Genomic DNA, 18,445 nt, shown 5'->3' with positions numbered 1-18,445 from the left:
AGTAAATTAATTTGGACAGTATTATTATTACATTGGAGCAACCCAACCATGAGCATGAAATATTCTTACACCTATTTAAGTTGTTTTTTATGTCTTTAAGGGGCACTTTGTAATCGGATCTATAACAATATTTTTTTTCTCTGAGAAGATTGGTCCTTGAGTTTTTTATGCATTTAAAGTTATGTTATTTGTATTTTCTTTTCTCTTATTGACTTGAATTTTGTTATTATTCCATAGAAATGCTGTTGATTTTTGTGGATTTATTTTGTAGTCTGCAACTTTGCTGAAACTGTTATCTCAGTATCTTTGCTGATTACCTAAACTTTTCGAACTATTATGTACTCAAGAAATAGAATTAGTTTTCTCTCTTCCTTGTCTCTCTTTACATCTCTAGTTTCTTTTTCTTGTCTTCCTTCTATCTAACTAGGTAGCAAATTGGTAGAATTTTTAAACCCATTTCAAATGATAGTGGAGAGATTGGGCATCCTTGTATTACTTCTATATTTATTGGAAAAATTTCTAGAGTGTCCCCATTGCAAATGATGCCTGATTTTGTTTCTTAAAATAGATATTTTTTGTGATATTAAAGAGGGTTTTTTCTGCCCATACTTTGTATGTTGTTGTTTTTAGCAGAAATGAGTATTGTACTTTGTCAAAAGCTTTTTCCTGCATCTACTGAGTCAATCATGTGGTTTCTGAGGTTTTTGTTTTTGATATGATTAATTAGGTTGATTGTTTTCCTAATGTTAAATCATCCTTGAATCCTTATATCCTTGCTATAAATCTTACTGGTTACTAATGATTAATTTCTTGGATGAATTGCTATAGTGTCTTTCATAGGATCTTATTTAAAATTTTGAATGAATATTCCTCAATAATATAGCTATAGCTCTTTTTTGCTTTTTATTCTTCCTTGGCTTAGGTATTAGGACTACATAATTTTCAAAAAAGGAGTTGGATAGAATCTTTTTTCTTTCAGTTTCAGAGAATAATTTGTGAAACAGCACTCCTAACTGTTCTTTAAGTTTGCTAGAATTCTCCTGTGATTGGGACTAGGAGGTTTTTCCTTTGTAAACTCCTTCATTTTTTTTCTTCAAATTTATTAATTTATTTGTTTTCAACAAATTTTATTGTTTTCAACAATCACTTCCATAAGTTCCAGATTTTCTCTACCTCCCTCCTCCCTCCTTCCCCAAGCTGGCATACAGTATTCTATGGGTTCTACACATGCATTCCTATTAAACACAATTTCACATTAGTCATGTTGTGTAGAAGAATGGGAGAAACCATGAGAAAAACAAAACATAACAAAGAAGGAAATAGTTTGCTTCATTCTGTGTTTTGACTCCATAGTTCTTTCTTTGGATGTGGAGAGTCTTTTGCATCATGAGTCCTTTGGAAATATTTTAAGTCCTTGCATTGCTGAGAATGGCTAAGTCTATCAAAAACAGTCCTCACACACCATAGGTGTTACTGTACACAATGTTCTCCTGGCTCTACTCACTTCACTCAGCATCAGTTCATATAAGTCTTTCCAGGTTTTTCTGAAGTCCATTTGTTCGTCATTTCTTATAGCACAATAATATTCCATTACATTCATATACCACAACTTGTTCAGCCATTCCCTGATTGATGGGCATCCCCTCAATTTCCAGTTCTTTGCCACCACAAAAAGAGCTGCTATATTTTTGTACGTGTTTGTCCTTTTCCCACTTTTGTGGTCTCTTCGGGATATAGCCCTAGAAGTGGTACTGCTGGGTCAAATGGTATACACATTTTTATAACCCTTTGGGCATAGTTCCAAATTGCTTTCCAGAATGGTTGGATCAGTTCACAACTCCACCAACAATAAATTAGCATTCCAATTCTCCCACTTCTCCAACATTTATCATTTTCATGTTTTGTCATGTTAGCCAATCTAAGTATGACTCAGTTCTCTATATATTTTAGAAATGAGGCCTTTATTACAGACACTAGTTGCAAAAATTCTTTCCCAGTTTTCTGTTTTCCTCCTAATCTTGGTTGCATTGGCTTTGTTAGTGCAAAAACTTTTCAATTTAATGTAATCAAAGTTATCTATTTTGTGTTACATAATGTTCCCTATCACTTCTTTGGTCATAAATTCCTTTATTTTCCATAAATCTGACAAATAAGCTATTCATTGCTTTCCTCATTTGTGCACGGTATCAGCCTTTATACCTAGATCATGTACCCATTTGGACTTTATTCTGGTATACAGTGTCAGGCATTGATCTATGCCCAGTTTCTGCCATACTGTTATCCAGTTTTCCCAGCAATTTTGCGTACCTAACCTATTCCACTGATCTACCCCTGAAAACTCCTTTAGACATCATTCCATTTCTTTTTTGAGATTATATTAATTAAGAAATCTATTTTGGGAGTCTTTTAATTTGGGTATTTTATGTTGTTGAAGGTATTCTTCTGTTTCTTTGTATTCTCCCTTCTGTTTATGATACAAATCTGCATAGGAGATTAAGTATACTTAGGAAATTCTGATATTTTTTGTAGTTCTTCTGGTTTTATTGGGATTCTACCTTGTTCATTTACTGTATTGTTGACTTGATTTCCCACCCTTTTCCTTTTAATCATATTGGTATTTAAATTTATATATTGGTTTATATTTGTATTACATTTCCTCCATCTAAAGTGGTTCACCCTTGGATGCCATAATTCTCCACTTAGCAAGGAAACTATATATGATAACAGGGATGGTATTTAGACTCTCTGGGTCTTCATGTAGTGGCAATTGATTTACATAAGTAAATTTTCTTGGCAAATGATAGCTTGTGCTGATAAATGTTCTTTTATTCATTTTCAATTTGTCAATGCCAATAGCTTATTTAAATAACTCAGGTTGGAGATATTTTCATTATGAGACATATTTTCTTAGTTTTTTTCCTTCTTATTATTTTGATCTTTGTGCTAACAAGTCCATTGACTGTATACAGAGCATTGATCAGACAACAACTGTCATGTTAGTAATAAGTTATTTCCTGCCTAAGGCATAGTCAATTTTATTTTTGTAGAGATGTTAGGTATCATTTGCCATGTTCTCTGTGACACAGTATGTAGTGCCATGCATGACAAGCTGACCTTGTAGTTAGGAAAACCTGGGTTCAAGCCTTGCTTATGACTCATACTGGTTGTGTAACTTGTCAAATCACACAACTTTTCAGTGCTCTAGGTGATTCACTAAGATAGATTATTTGTAGAAAAGTTGCCAAAATGCAGTGGTAAAGGTAATTTCTTCACCCAAGGGTTCCCATTCCCTGTCTTTACCCTCCCATATGTCTATCTTTGTACTGGAATCACTGAGAATCAAGGTATATACTATTTAAATTCTGAGAATCTTAAATGTTGGTGCGTAAATTCCAATTGTTTTCATAGTATAAACAACGCAAAATGAATTATATATTTCTTGATTTATTGGAATGCAATATGAAACAAAATCTCCTGACTACTATCCAAAGAGAACTTGAAAGTCATTCTTTCATTAAACTCCTACTTTCTTATGTTTTCCATTTTCATTTATAGTGTGAAAGTCAAAATCAGTATGGTCTAGTTCCTCTAGATGTGAGTCAAATCGGTCATTGGATGAGGCTTTTGCATTTAGAGCACTAGAAGGAAATAACTTGGCAGTCTACAAACTAATCTTTAGAGCCCTCTACCCCTTTGCCTACTACTTTGCCACCATCACTGCAGAAATAGGAGGGATTTTCATAGGATTGGCAGGCATTTAAAATTTTTGTTTTGGGATAGGTGAGTGCTATGGCCAAGGAATTCAGCAGCTAGTGGCACTAACCTGTTGTTGCCATGCTTCTCCTGTTTGAGACTCAGACAACTGACAAAGTCTGGCTTTGGAGCCACATTGAAGACTTTCCAGCCTATTAGAGCCTGCTAGAACTTGTCCTGTCCAGAACCCCCATCCTCTATGAAATTGAGAGTATTCAGAGCAGGACCTGATCTGGTATTCTGGCCAGGAGTTTGACCATGAATTAGCTATGTGGCCTTGGGGAAGTCACTTCTTCTTTCTGGGACTCAGTTTCCTCTGCTATAGAATCTAAATGTTGGGCTAGAAGTCCCTTCTAACTCTGGCATTTGAAACTCTAAGTCTAGGATTTGTGATTCTGCTGTAGCTCCATAGTAGAATGGCTCTTTTTGAACATGGTCAAAACCAACCTCATTATCTTTCCCCCACACATGTTCTTCCTTTAAATTAAAAGGCTTTGTCTATGGAAACTAGAGTTTCTTCTGTTGGCTGTAAGGTACTGTTCTAGAGATAAAAAATAAAAAGAAGTTTCTACCCTCAAGGACCTTGCAGATTTCCAAGGGTGGGGAAAGAGGAGTAAGTGGAGGCTGAGATACAATATATGTGCTGATCTCTCTCTCTCTCTCTCTCTCTCTCTCTCTCTCTCTCTCTCTCTCTCTCTCTCTCTCTCTCTCTCTCTGTCTCTCTGTCTCTCTCTCCCTCTCTCCCTCTCTTGCTCACTTACTCTCTCCATCCAGAGCAGCTAGGTGGAAGAGTCAGGAAGACCTGAGTTCAAATTTGACCTCAGATACTTGCTGTGTGACCCTGGGCAAGTCACAACTTGCCTCAATTTCCTCATTTGTAAAATGATCTGGAGGATGAAATGGCAAGCCACTCTAGTATTTTTGCCAGGACAACTCCAAATTGGGTCCCAAAGAGGTGAACATGACTGAGAAACAAATATCTATATCTTTATTTCTATCCGTAATATGGTTATTCACATCCATCATGTTTCCCTAAACAGAATGTAAGCTCCTTGAGATCAGGAACTATTCACTTTTGTCTTTGTTTCCTCTGTGCCTAACATAGTACCTGGCACACAGAAGGTGCTTAGCAAATTCTTATTTATTGATTGATTAGAATGAGGTCAGCTACTTAGAGGTAGAGTAACTCATAGTGCTGTGTTATCTATTCTCCTTGTTTATTGTGAAGTATAGAAACAATGATTGGCTCTGGGTGACAGAGCTACCTGCCCTGGCTGCTTACCAAACCTTTGCCTTTCCCACCTCCCCCAACCAATCTAATCATGAAGAAAATAAAGTTTAATAGCATAAGAAACAGTCATGTTTATTGATTAGAACATGGTATAAAATTACAAGGATCTAGAGATGACCTTGGGCAAGGGCCGCTGGATGGGACATGCAGTGCTAGGCTTTGGGGTAGGAGGAAATGCTGCTACAGAGAGCACTAGTGTGTGCTATAGGTCATACCATAGTCCAGTTCGTTCCCTCCATTTCCCTCCCAGGAAAGATGGAGGACTAAGTTGTCATTGTGGTTGATAGGCAGAGAACAGTGTAGATGGCCCTCGTGCTTGGAAACATCAAGGGAATTTGGGTCATGAGAATATGTCATGTTTAAACAACCAGACCCACTCCTGAAAGACGGGAAAGGGAATCAATCTGATGCTGGTTTTCTGAATATAGCCCTGGTGTGGCCTTACTGCACAAGTTTTTGTTTTTTAGTTTAAATGAAAGGGCATGTTGGTACAGGATGACATTGAAGGATGGGCTGAGTAGCTTCCACCACAGCAGGCAAACAGCAGAGTGGGTTCACCACTCAGTGCTCCTGGCATCATTGAGTGTGGGAGCCTTTGAGCTGGGGGGATGTGGAAGCGCACATAGATTACTGTGCACTAGCAATAAAGTTTTGCGCAGAGGGATCTGTCCATGGTGGCAGTGGCCTGAAGAGATTCACATGCTTTGAAATGAAATAAAATCCCATAGTTGTCTCTTGAGAAAGGAGAAAGAATAGGCAGGGTTCTTAGCATTCTGAGACCGAGGCAGGTGGTGGGTGTCCATAGGAATCATCCAATGGTAAATACTCCCAGAGTTCTTCTTTAAAAGCTTTTCTGCTCAGAGTTGGTGTGTAAAATCTGAACTGGGGACTGCTCGGTTTCTTGAGTGTATTTGTTTTTCCTAATACAATGTCTCTGATGTCCAGATGTCTTGCTTACTAACCTGTGGTTACATGACATTTTCAAAGAGTTGAAGGGATCTCATGATGTTGTCATCCTGCACATGGAGGGAAGGGGAAGATAAAGAGAGTTAATGAGAAATCACCACATGAGGAACTGGTGACATATCCTTTGGGGGCAGCTCCAAACAGTTTCACATCTTTTCTTTCATTAGCTTCCCAGCTTCCTCTCCTCTGTGAGACAAAAAGGACAAGATTGTCACGTCTATTTTTTATAGAGAAGCTGTGGCTCAGAGTGGGGCAGGGACTGGGTGAATGAAGGAAAGGGAAGGGGTGGTGAGAACTGGCAAGACCATGAAGCACTCTGAGATTGCTTTTTTGGGGGGAAATCTGTCAAATCAACAGATCCCAAATCCAGTTCACATTCTCAGAAAGAAACCTGCCATGTGCTCGCATCAGAACAGAAAGGGTCCAGAAAGTTAATAAATCTTTAAAGAAAAGGGGTATCTATATTTTAACATGTAATTGGGGGAAATATTATATATTAAATATTATGTATATAAAATATGTATTAAAAAGACAGTCTAGTCTAGCCTTCCAGAGAAAACTAGGCATAGCAAAGCATGCAGTGAGACCTTTAAAACTGATACTTTGAAACTGTTACGGGCTACTGAGTAAGTCTGAAAAGCAATGTATAGTTTGCATTTCTTCATATCCTCAGTACTTAGCATATAGTAAGCATTTAATAAATGCTTGTCGACTGACTGACTAGTGACTACACTGACTGGGAACCATACTGACCAATCATTCTTCCTATAAGTGAAGTCTGAGGGAATTCCTCAATCTACTCAAAGGAGTAGTGCACAATTATCAGTTCACTTTATCTGTAGACATTATGTGGGCTAGTGGTTTGGACACAAATTTGGCTGTATGTGGAGCATCTTTTTGTTTGTTTTTAGGGGAAAGGTTATTTTTTTCTTTTCATCTGGACTGAGATCCAGTATCTCATAACAAATACAACACTAAATTGACCTCTCAGACCATTTACATCCCCCATATGCATATTCCACTCATCATGCCACTCTTTGGAAGGACAAAAACAGATGGCAGCTTCCCTCTTTTTTTCCTACTGGAGCCCAAAGAATCCCTGGACCCTCATCAAGCATCACTTATGGAAATTCCCCTCACCTCTTGACAGGATTCAAGGAATTCATCTAAAGTCACAACACCATCTTTGTTCTTGTCCATTTTCTGAAAAATACAACAGGAAGCAAGTGACAGAACACCACCACTCACATATTTCCTTGCTCCTTATATTTTTTTAAACAATGTACAAAGAAGTATGGTGTTAGTTTCCCACAGGCCAGACTGCTGAAAAAGGCCTGGATTATAGATCTCAAAGGGTCATTGCACATCTTATAGAAGATGCACTCCTGGAGGAAGGAACAAAATTTGGAAGGTGTAGCTCACTACAAAACCATGCCAACTAATTCTCTATTGCTTGTTGGGGTCTCCTTGGTCTTCTCTTCCCTCACAGAAGCTGCTCTAGACTGGATCCTTATAATGCTCAGCTTTCTTAAAATTCAGTCTCTCAGCCCCATTCTCAGTGGATGATCTAACTTTTTTACAGAAAAGATTGAGGCTCTTTCTCTCATACAAACTCATTTTCACCTCAATATATCTCTGTCCTTCCCTTCATTCTATTATTTTAACCTTTAGTCTCAGAGGAAGTGCTACTTTCTAGTTCTCACCTCTCTCCATGACCTCTGGCCCATAACTATCAATCTAATCCATCAACAATATTTATTGAAAAACTACTGTGTGCCCTTCTCTCTTCAGTATTTTCAATCTCTTCTCTACTTTATAGGCCTTTCCCCCTCTACATTCAAATATGCATAGATCATCTTTATCCTGTGACAAAAATCACTTGACTCCATTTCCTTTTTTAGCTATAGTTAAGCTATTTTCTCTTTGATGTAATTGTAAAATTCTGTTGATTTTTTTCTTTTGAAATGTCTCTTGAATTCATCCCTTCTCTGATTCTACTGCTACCACTCTAGTTCAGACCCTCATCATTTCCCCCACAGATGTGTGTAACAGGGTCCTAACTTATCTCCATGGTTTTAGCCCTGCAAAAATTTCTGTATACTACTACCACACTCATTTCCCTAAAGTAATCAATTTCATTTTCAGTCAACTCCTAAAGAACCTAAAGATCTTTGTCCACTAAGTCAAATCTAAATTCCTAGATTTGACCTCCATAAATTGGTGCTACATACCTAGCCAATTTTCTTCTCTCTATTCCTCAAGAGACAGTATGGCATAATGGATAAAGTACAGGATATGGGGTCAGGGGACCAATTTGAAATCCTTCCTCAAGTCACTTGATATCTCAGAGCTTTAGTTTCTTCAATTATAGAATGGAAAAACTAATATCTATAATCTCTCCCATAGGTAGTAGTTATTCACAAAGTGCTTTGCAGATCAAGTTTTTATTATTATTGAATTGATCAGTCAAAATATATTTGCTAAGAACTTACCATGTGCTAAGCACAGAGCTAAGCACTGGAGACACAAAGACAAAACTGAAACAGTATACCCTCAAAAAGCTTGCATTCTAACAGGAGAAAGAAAACAAGTATGTTTATAAGAATATGAAGTACACATTAAAAGTGAACACAAGATAGTTTTTGAAAGGACAGTATTAGCACTTATGTGTATGTATGGAATGTAGTGGATATCAAGAAAGCCTTCATATTTAATATGAACACACTTGCCAGGCAAATCTCACCATCATTATTAGCCCCTTCTCTCAGCTTCAGTATTCTCTATGAACTGTAATCTTATCAGTGGGGGAGCTTCTTCCATGGGTACAACTCACAACCCATCCATGACTTCAAATCCTATGAGATTCCTGCTTACATTCCACCATAAATCTTCTGCTGGGTTCCACTCTGTGTGTTAGGGGTTTTCCTCCAGCTTTTTTGGTGCTATAGCACATGGGGAATGATGGAGCATACAAGCTGTTCATCTGTTATCCCTTGCTTTTGCTACATGGCTAACCTTCTTTCTTGTCTGATCTTACTCTGCTTTAGTGGATTTTGTTTATCTTGCTTCTGATAGGTAATCCTTTGTTGACAATATGCTAGAGAAGATTTCTGTCTGAAAAGGGGGAGTCCCCCTTTCAAATGTGGATGGTTTTGCTAGAGAAACAAGGGCAAATAGAGAAACTTAATAAAAAACTGCAACAGTCTCATAGAGAAAAGGCAATTACCCAAATAAAGATGGCTAAAGTTTTTTTTTTGTTTGTTTCCCAGCATTTAATTTACATACCATTGAAGCATGGGCCTTATAAGTAATAGCTGGGAAACAGTGGTCTCTAGAACTGTCTATTAGACAAATGTACATTGCCTAGTTTTATTATAGAATAGATGGCAGAAATATAGATTTTGGTTTATCACCATGAGATAGAAATGAGTTATCTTATTGAATACATGACCCTGTTTTAAACTGGTAGAGTAGCTTAAGGTTCAAAGAAAACTCAGAGGTCAGAAAACTGAAGCTCAAAGTAGAGCTGATCTTAGGAGAAACCTCTAGTAATATCTGAGATAAAACCTTAACTGTTGCTTGGAAGAACTGAATGGGGAAGGAAGGGCTTAGTCTTTGGAGTTTGGAAGAGTTAATTAAAGATTTTATTTATATTGCTACCTACTGTCTAAGAGATGGAAACTCTTCATATCCTAGCCCAGGGGCACACCTTGTATAAGATCTTTATATCCCGGTGTTACTATTTCTGCTTTTGCTAAAAGACAGACACACTATCTTATCAGTCCAGAAGAGAAACAACGTGAGTGGATCAGTCAGCAGAGAAGTATCTCCACCTAATAGGACTGCTGAGATGCCCAGAAGAGCAATAACCTGGGTGGGGTTACACAGTTTCTGACTTGACCTCATCCTGTGTTTACTGGCTGATGTGGTTTACATTTCTCTACTCTCTAACAGGTCAGTACCAAACTCTTTCTTGAAGATAGACAGAATGCTAGATTTCGAGTCAGGAGACTAGGGTTTGAATCCTGTCCAAGATACTTACTAGATAGTTTGAACCAATATCTCTTGGTCACCTCTTTATAGCAATTTATTTACATGCATTAAACATCCTGAAGGAGTGATGATAGTCTACTGATGTCTGTTCTTTTATCTGTTGTTTTTTCTTTTCATAATTTGGTCTTGGTTTTGATTATTGCTCTGATAAGTCAATGATTTCACTGTACACAGACATCTAGAAATAACTTTCCATATTGGGATCCAGTTGTTGTTCATTAAGATGGTTAATTAATTTTTGTGACTTCATACTTGTCATGTCTAGCCCCAAACACTTTCTCAAAGAAAGTATTTGTGACATATATCCATAAGGATATATAGTCTACAAACATTTGACCTCTCTTGTTTCTTGATCTTGATACATATTTTCTAATGTACTTTTATCATCCTTCCCTCTGCCTACCTTTTCACTGACATCGCTAAGTACTATAATATATATGCTGATTTTAATTTGAAGGGTCCTATTAAATTCTTCATAAAATTATTCCACCTCTTCATTCTGTCACATCTATTGGCATTAAACCTGCATTTATCTTTATAGTTGTCTTTTTTTTCAAATTTTCTGTGTACTTTTCTGTGACATGACCAAATGTCCTATGAAATAAGGTTTCTTATTGTATTTAGATGAAGATAAAGTCATTTCCTTTATCTGCTTCTCCAAGGGGAACCAGTGAACGATATCCTTCCATTTGATGACAATTTTCTTTGGTCTTCTGATTTTTTTCGTGGTGAGAGAGTAGCTAGGTGATGCAATGGATCTAAAGGTCTAAAGTCAGGAACACTCATATTCCTGAGTTCAAATTTGGCCTCAGATACTCACTAGCTGTGTGACCCTGACCAAATCACTTACTCCTGCTTGCCTCAGTTTCCTCATATGTAAAATGAGCTGGAGAAGGAAATGGCAAACCATTCCAGTATCTTTGTGAAGAAAATCCCAAATGGGATCACAAAGAATCAGACACAACTGAAAAAAATTATGGTGAGAATGATAACATTCATATGATTAACTTTCTCCACTAGCGCATTAATTCTCTCATTGTTAAGCAAAGATCTCACATAAACTGTCAGCAGTTAAGTTAATATTTTTGTGTTTTTAGCTCCAGCTTCTACCTTTTCCACTATTAAGCCACTGTCACTGCAAATGTAGTTAAGAGTTATGCAGGAAAGGGGAAAATTCTTTATTTTTCTTTGTCATGGGTTGTCATTATCAAAGAATTGTTCACCAAGTGGCCAGCCTACCACTATTGAACAATTGCTACTTAGCAAGGCTGATCCTTGGAAAAGAGGTACTATCTGTCACCAGGTCCATGCATGGAACCTTCCCAGTATGGGTAGAACCTTCCAGAACCTCTGCAGAGAGCCATACCTGTGAGGTTCACTTAGTGCAGGAGTATGGCAGAGTAGGCACTCAATATTTACTTGTCTATTGATTACAATAAGGAGTCATTGGAGACTATTATAGTCTCTGCTTATACTGGGAAAGTGAGCTTACCTGGAAAAACACATCTACATGTTGTCTTGGAGTGTCATCTTTGAGCACAGGATAAGTGTATTTCCCCATCATGTCATAAATGGCTTTGACGATATCAATCATCTCCTGGAGTGGGAGCACATAAACATAGAACATGGAAACTGAGATGGTGAATCTGAGCAGGATGCACTGTTCCATCTTGTTTAGCATGGACTGAGGCTTCCTACTTGTTTTGCCACAAGGAATGGGCAGAGAAAAGCATCCTTTGTGGAGATCAGTGTTACCTCCTGTTTTGATTGGGGTTGATTGCTGGAAATAGGGCTCCTGAGAGGGGAGCCCTGAGAGTCTTTCCTTTCCTATTTGCCTTCTAGACTCAATGGAATGGACTGTTATCCCTTTTCTTTGCATAATTTCCCCTGAAGAGGGAAGGGGAATCCCCTTGTCATGTCTGGAAAAATAGGGAAACCTTGTTCTGCTGTGATAGACTTGAACTGAATGAAATATCAGCTCACTTTGAAGAATATTTTAATATTCTGAGTTTTGTTTCGGTTCAGTCATTTTAGAAAATATACAGGTTATATTACTGGCTTGAACCAAGTCTCTAAGTTTTTAGCTAAGAAATAAAAAAAATGATAAGAAGGGCCAAAGTTACAGAATTTGGAGACTAGTAGATATAGACATGGAGAGGGAGAGTCTCACCAGTTTGGTCCCAGGGAAGTTGGGGGGCAGTCTGGAAGGTGCTATGTTTAACAGGCTGATTGTAGGTATATGAACCTGAGTGCTTTTTTTTTTTTTTTAACAGTACCAGCTAATGGAGTCACCTCTCTTACCATGTACTTTCCTTTGATAACTCTCTAATGACTGACAACATCCAAAAAGGGGCTAAGGTGATACCTCCATCTGCTACCCTGAGGACAAATTCTGTCAACAGCCATATATTAATATCCATTTGCAAGATTGAACAATTGAAATGCTATAATGGATTGCATATGTCTTAAGGGAAAAAATTAAGATTGGGAAAAATTAAGACATTTAATAGTTACAAGTAATAAAAACGATGATGTAGTTGCAGTCTAGATTTAATGAAGAAAAATACTTCAAAATAAAAACACAAACTTTTTTGAATATGGAAAACTTTCTTCTTTTTCTTTCTTTACTGAATTGTGACTTTTCAAGATGTGTCCACGCCTTCCTAATGCTGAACTCTGACTTCCATTGATAGTCAATCATGGGTACAACATGACTAAGTCAAGTTGGCTTCTTCTCTCCCTTCCCTTATTCAGTATCCTTATTTCTCTCTCAGTGCCACACTCTTCTCTGCCCTCCAATTTCCTCCCCCAACCCCACTGACATTTACCTTCTCCTCTTCTAGCTAGATGGTGCAGTAGATAGAGTGCTGGGCCTAGAGTCAAGAAGACTCCTCTTCTTGAGATCACATCTGGCCTCAGACACTAGCAATGGACCCTGAGCAAGGCACTTAACCTTGTTTGCCTCAGTTTCTTCATCTGTAAAATGAGCTGGGGAAGGAAATAGCAAAACCACTCCAGTATCTTTACCAAGAAAACTCCAAACGGAGTGAGACATGACTGAGCAACAACTACCATTTCCCTTTTGCTGTAGGAAGGCAAGCTAATCAGTTGAATTCCCAGTAAATTATTATCAATTTAGCATGTTATTCCTCCCAAAGGTATTTGCATATTAGCAGCCATACTCTTAGAAACATAAGACTTGAATGCAAAGAAACAAATCTCTAATGATGGAATTTTAGGCATTGGAGGTAGGTGAAAGAAAGAAGATATTTTGAGTTAGGGTTATTTTCCTTGTACCCCTAAAATGATTTAATCCACTACTTTCTTCATCTACATTAGGCTGCCTCTCTTACAGTTTTTTGACATTCATATCATACATTGAATTACTTACTCATTCTCTGTGTTTACCTGGTATCTTCCCTAATCCAAACCCTGGATGTTGTAGCCTTCTCTCTGGATGCTAACAACCCCAAGTCTTGGTAGAAGTAGGTGGGGTGGGATGAAAGATTTGCTTTATGTGGGTTGACCAAGTAGGGACTCCATCAATCCTTGATTAGATGACTGTTTGGTTACTGTCACAGCTGGCGTGGGTAGTATACTTACCCATTCAAGCCATCCTTTTTTAAGTATACTCAATTGTGTCAATATCTCAATTATACAAAATATTTTAAAGTTCAAATGACAAAACTTCTCAAACCAAATGAGACCTTGATGCATTGTTTGGTAAAGAAATTTGGGGGTACTTAGTATTTTGGGGTTCATTTTGAGATTAAGCTTATAAATATTATCTATTATGGCATCTGACTCATGATTTAGTTGAAGTTTCTACTTTTAAGGAGGAAGACATGCATATAGGAATGGACATTTAATTCTGGGTCTGCCCCTCAGTAGCTATGTGACCTTGAGTAAAACATTTAATTTCTCTAAAGCTGAGTTTCTTTCTCCTCAAATATCTGTCTTACGTGTCCTACAGACTTCTTGCAAGGATGAAATAAGATAATGTATGAGTGTTTTGTAAACTGTTAAAGCACTGTTGTTGTTTTTGTTTGGTTGTTTCAGGTGTGTCTGACTCTCCATGACCCTATCTGGGGGGTTCTTGGCAAAGCTATTGGAGTGGTTTGCTATTTTGTTCTCCAGTTCATTTTACAGACGAGAAAACTGAGGCAAACAGAGTTAAGTGACTTACCCAGATTCACACAGCAAATAAGTATTTGAGGCCAAGTTGAACTGAGGAGGATGAGTCTTCCTGACTCCAGGCCTGACACTATTCATTGAGCCACCTAGCTACCCTTAAATCATTATACACTATAGAATGACACGACATGTAGGTTTCATTTCTCATGATTCTACAGTAGCGCATCTCTGGTTTGCTCCAGCTGCATCTCTGGACACAGACACAGTCTAATTTAGCTTAGGACCCCATGTGTGCCATCTTGTAGAAACTCAGAGGATCTGATTATATGCTGGTCCATGGAAAAAAGACTCTCTATTTGCCCATTTTAAAGGATCATGTTTAAAACTAAAGGTTTCTGAAGTAGAAATAATGGTAACTTTGAGGGAAAGTAACCATTCCATCACAGAAGAGAAGATTAAAGCTGTGCAGTTTGTCAGGAGCCCTACATTTGGAGAAGAGAAGATGTGGAAGTGTTTTAAGAAAGCATAAAGACAATCTGGTAGTCAAATATACTGAAGGGGCAATCAGCCCAAGAAGGATGGAAAGTTCTGCAGTTCTGGCAAAATAAGTGGAGATTATTTTAGTGTGGTGGAAGGAGGGATGCTGCTTGTACAGACCAGGTAGATACAGAGGGAATTCAACAACAAAATCAGGGTTTAAAAGAAGAGTTAGTTATTGAGGAGAACAGAAAAGAGTTTGGTCCCAGGAGAATTGTGTCAAGAACATTCAAGCTCAGGGCAAAACGAGGCTGGTGAGGGATGAATTCTAAGAATGACAAAGCTATTGTTCCAGGTAGACAGAATCATGACAATGGACTATAATGAGAAGGCTGAACTAGTCAACTCTTATTATGTCTCTGTTTCCTTTCTAAGGAGAATGATATTTGGAAGGAATGGAAAAAAATAATATTTAACAGGGCATAGGAACCCAAGATTAGAGACAGTCCACATGTAGTTGTCTTCAGTGAAATTGACAGAACAGACTACATCCTAAGGTTCTAAAATAATTGGAAGATATGGTTGCTGAGACTTTACCAATGGTCTTTGAAAGAAAGCTCTTGGAGAATAGGAGAAGTGTTGCAGGCTTGGACTAGAGCAAATATTGTCCCAATTTTCAAAAAGAAAAAAAGGATAAATTTTGCAGACTATAGACTAAAAAGCTTAACTTGTATTATGAGTAAAACCCTAGAATTCATTATTAAAGAAGTGGACAGAGAGTAGGCATATAGAAAAAGAAATAGTGATCACTAAAAGTCAGTCAACTTACATTTATTAAGCATTTACTATTTGTCAAACACTATGCTTAGTACTAGGGGAAAAGAAGGCAATAGACAGTGTCTGCCTTCAAGGAACTCACAATCTAATGTCTAAAAGCTAGCAATGGTTTCCTAAAGAAGTCACACCAGACTAATCTCATTTTTTTTCCCCACAGGGTAATTAGACTGGTAGATGAGGTGAATACCATAAATAGAGATTTCTGTAAAGCATTTTTTACAAAGTCTCTCATGTTATATTTATGGATGAGACACAAGATATTGACTAGATGACAGTAAAATTAGATGGATTTGAATCTAATTGAATAAGCAGACCTAAAGAGTAGTCATTAATGAGTTGACATTATCTTGGAGAGAGATCTTTAGTGGAATGCCCTGTACCATTCAACATTTTCTTAGCAATATATTAAAGGCATAGGTGATTTGCCTGCCAAATATTCCAATGACACAAAGTTTGGAAGGATAGTTAACATCCTGGATGACAGAATTCCATTTGGAGATTTCAACAGGCTAGACCAATGGGCCAAAGTGAATAAAATGAAATATAAAAGCTATAAGTGAATAGTTCTATACTTGGGTTAAAAAAAGAATCATCTTCTCACAGACAGCATGGGGGAGCTAGACAAGAGTCTGTGCAAAATGTCTCTAGTCTGAAGCCAATATAAGTCAGTCTCTCCTGGTAGCCAAAAAATCCAGTGTAACTCTTGATAGACACAATGTCCAGAAGGAGGAAGTATTAAGAGATCATAGAGCTAAAGCTACAAGGCACCTCAGAAGTCATCCAGTCTAATTTTCTTATTTTACATATAAGGAAAGTGTAGACCTGGGAGGTTGTAACTTGCTCAGTATCACACAGGTAGCAAGCATCAGGCAAGATCTGAACCCTAGTCTTCTGACTCTAGACCCAGTGCTTTGTCTATAGTAATATATCTATTATTTTCTCTCTGGGACAGGTCACTTCTAGAGAATTGCATTTGGTTCTAGGCACCATGTTTTAGGAAAGACTAAATGTAATTGGTCCAGGAGAGGACTGGGATCTTGAAAAGACTGGTTGAAGGACCAGGGAATGTGTAGTTTGGAGAAGAGAGGACAGAGAGGATATGGTTGCTGTCTTCAAGTATTTCAATGTCTTGATGTGGAAAAGGGTACATTGCTTTATCTCCTTGACCCCAAAGGCAAAAATAGACACAATGTGTGATGCAGTAGATGGACTACTGAGTCTGGAGTAAGGAAGATTTGGCCTCAGATGTTTACTAGCTGTGTGACCTTAAGCAAGTCACTTAATCTGTTTGTCTCAGTTTCCTTAACTGTAAAATGGGGATAATAATACCACCTACCTTGCTGTTATGAGAATTAAATGAGATAATTTTTGTAAGGCATTTAGCACAGTGCCTGGCACATAGTAGGCATTGTATAAATGCTAATTACTATTCTTATTAGTTTTCTATTAGGAGGAAAATGTAGTTTTGATGTAGATAGGAAAAGCTTCCTAACAAGCAGAGTTATACGAAAGTGGAAAGTAAAGTCTTGACCAGAAGTGAGTTCTTCCTTATGGAAAATCTACTTGTAGAAGTTGTAGGATCACCCCTTAGGGATCTTGTACAACTGATTCTTGGTGAGGTGGAGATCCCTCGAGTTCTATCTTCTTATTCTCCCGGTAAAATATCCCCAGTTCTTCTAACTGATTCTCACATTGTACACTTCTCAATCCTCTTACATCCTTCCCAAGGTGTGTATGCCTTTTCTAACATGGAGCAGTAGAAAGAGCCTTGGATTTGGAGTCAGAGGCCTTGGGTTCAAATCCTATCTCCTATGTGACCTTAGGCTTAAATCCCTTCTCTGGGTCTCAGTTTCCTCATCTGTAAAGTGAGAAAGATTAGATTAAATAGCTTTTCAAGTCTGCTGGTAACAATGATTCTTATTTAGCAAATCTATTTAAAATCAATAATGTAGTTTCTTGTATAAATAATTATAGCTAGAAGGACCTTCAAGGTCATCCAATTAAAATTTCCCATTTTACAGATGAGGAAACTGCAGTCCAGAGAGGGAAAATTACTTGTCCACGGTCACCCAAACAATATGTAGCAAAGGTACTTGTGGGATCTTGATTGGGGAAAAGCCGTAAAATATAGTAATAAGTGAAAAGCCACAAAAACTTAAACTTCTGTGAAAGGTGAAAGACTGAACATGGTGACCTGCTAACAATCATAACTTAGATACTGAATTATATGTTAGACACTGAGTCATAACTTAAGATACTGTAACCTATGAAAGCCGTAACAAGAATATTGTGACCCATACGTGAACCATACATGATCAATACACTGTGTTTGGGCATAACATTGGCTTAACTCCCAAGCCCATTACTAAGTAGAAAACCAAAAATATTCACCAGTCAGTGCACTCCCTAGCTCTTTCTTCCTTTGTCTGTTTTCTGTAAGTACCACAGGGATTTTGAGGGTTCTCAGTAGGGATCCACTGAACTGTCTGGCCACTGCCCCAGACCTAATTGCCCTTGTTTTGTAAGTGTTTGTAATGATTGATTAAACTACTATCTATAATCAGTCTGGAGATACTTGACCTTTTCCTTTAGTACTGAAAGAACACCCCACTGTTATGGGGGAGGTACAGGGTTCCCCAACCAGGGGAATTCCGAACCTTACAGTACATCGGAACATAAATCTCAACCCAGGTTTACCCCAAGCATCACTCTCAGAGATAAGGACGTCCAGTTTTCAGTCTTGGTGGGACATCTCATTGAGCTCTTCATTAAGAGACTTCTTGTTCATTTTGTCTTTTGGTGAAAGATGCAGAGAAAGGAGGATTTCTTCGCATTTTGCAGGAATAGGTAGATAGGGTGTGGTTAAAGGCAATATAATAGGTCATTGGAAAGGCCAGGACTGGACCAGCTCAAATGGAGCCCTAGCCCAATGTG

General features: G+C 37.8%; 1 protein-coding gene across 3 annotated transcripts in view; it reads right to left on the bottom strand.

Annotated features, from left to right (window-relative positions):
- Positions 1–5,101: 5,101 nt before the first annotated feature.
- Positions 5,102–18,445, bottom strand: part of KCNIP1 (potassium voltage-gated channel interacting protein 1) — a 587,701-nt gene continuing 574,357 nt past the window's right edge. For all 3 annotated transcript variants that reach the window (XM_072630947.1, XM_072630946.1, XM_072630945.1), the window contains exons 6-8: positions 11,556–11,660; positions 7,151–7,213; positions 5,102–6,060 (exon numbers count right to left, since the gene is read on the bottom strand). In XM_072630947.1, the coding sequence (XP_072487048.1) occupies positions 6,013–6,060; positions 7,151–7,213; positions 11,556–11,660 (216 nt within the window). In that variant the 3' untranslated portion in view covers positions 5,102–6,012. The remainder of the gene's footprint in view (positions 6,061–7,150; positions 7,214–11,555; positions 11,661–18,445) is intronic.

The sequence above is a fragment of the Notamacropus eugenii genome, chromosome 1 (assembly GCF_028372415.1).
Source record: "Notamacropus eugenii isolate mMacEug1 chromosome 1, mMacEug1.pri_v2, whole genome shotgun sequence".
NCBI lineage: Eukaryota > Metazoa > Chordata > Mammalia > Diprotodontia > Macropodidae > Notamacropus > Notamacropus eugenii.
This window is presented reverse-complemented; position numbering and strand designations above follow the sequence as displayed.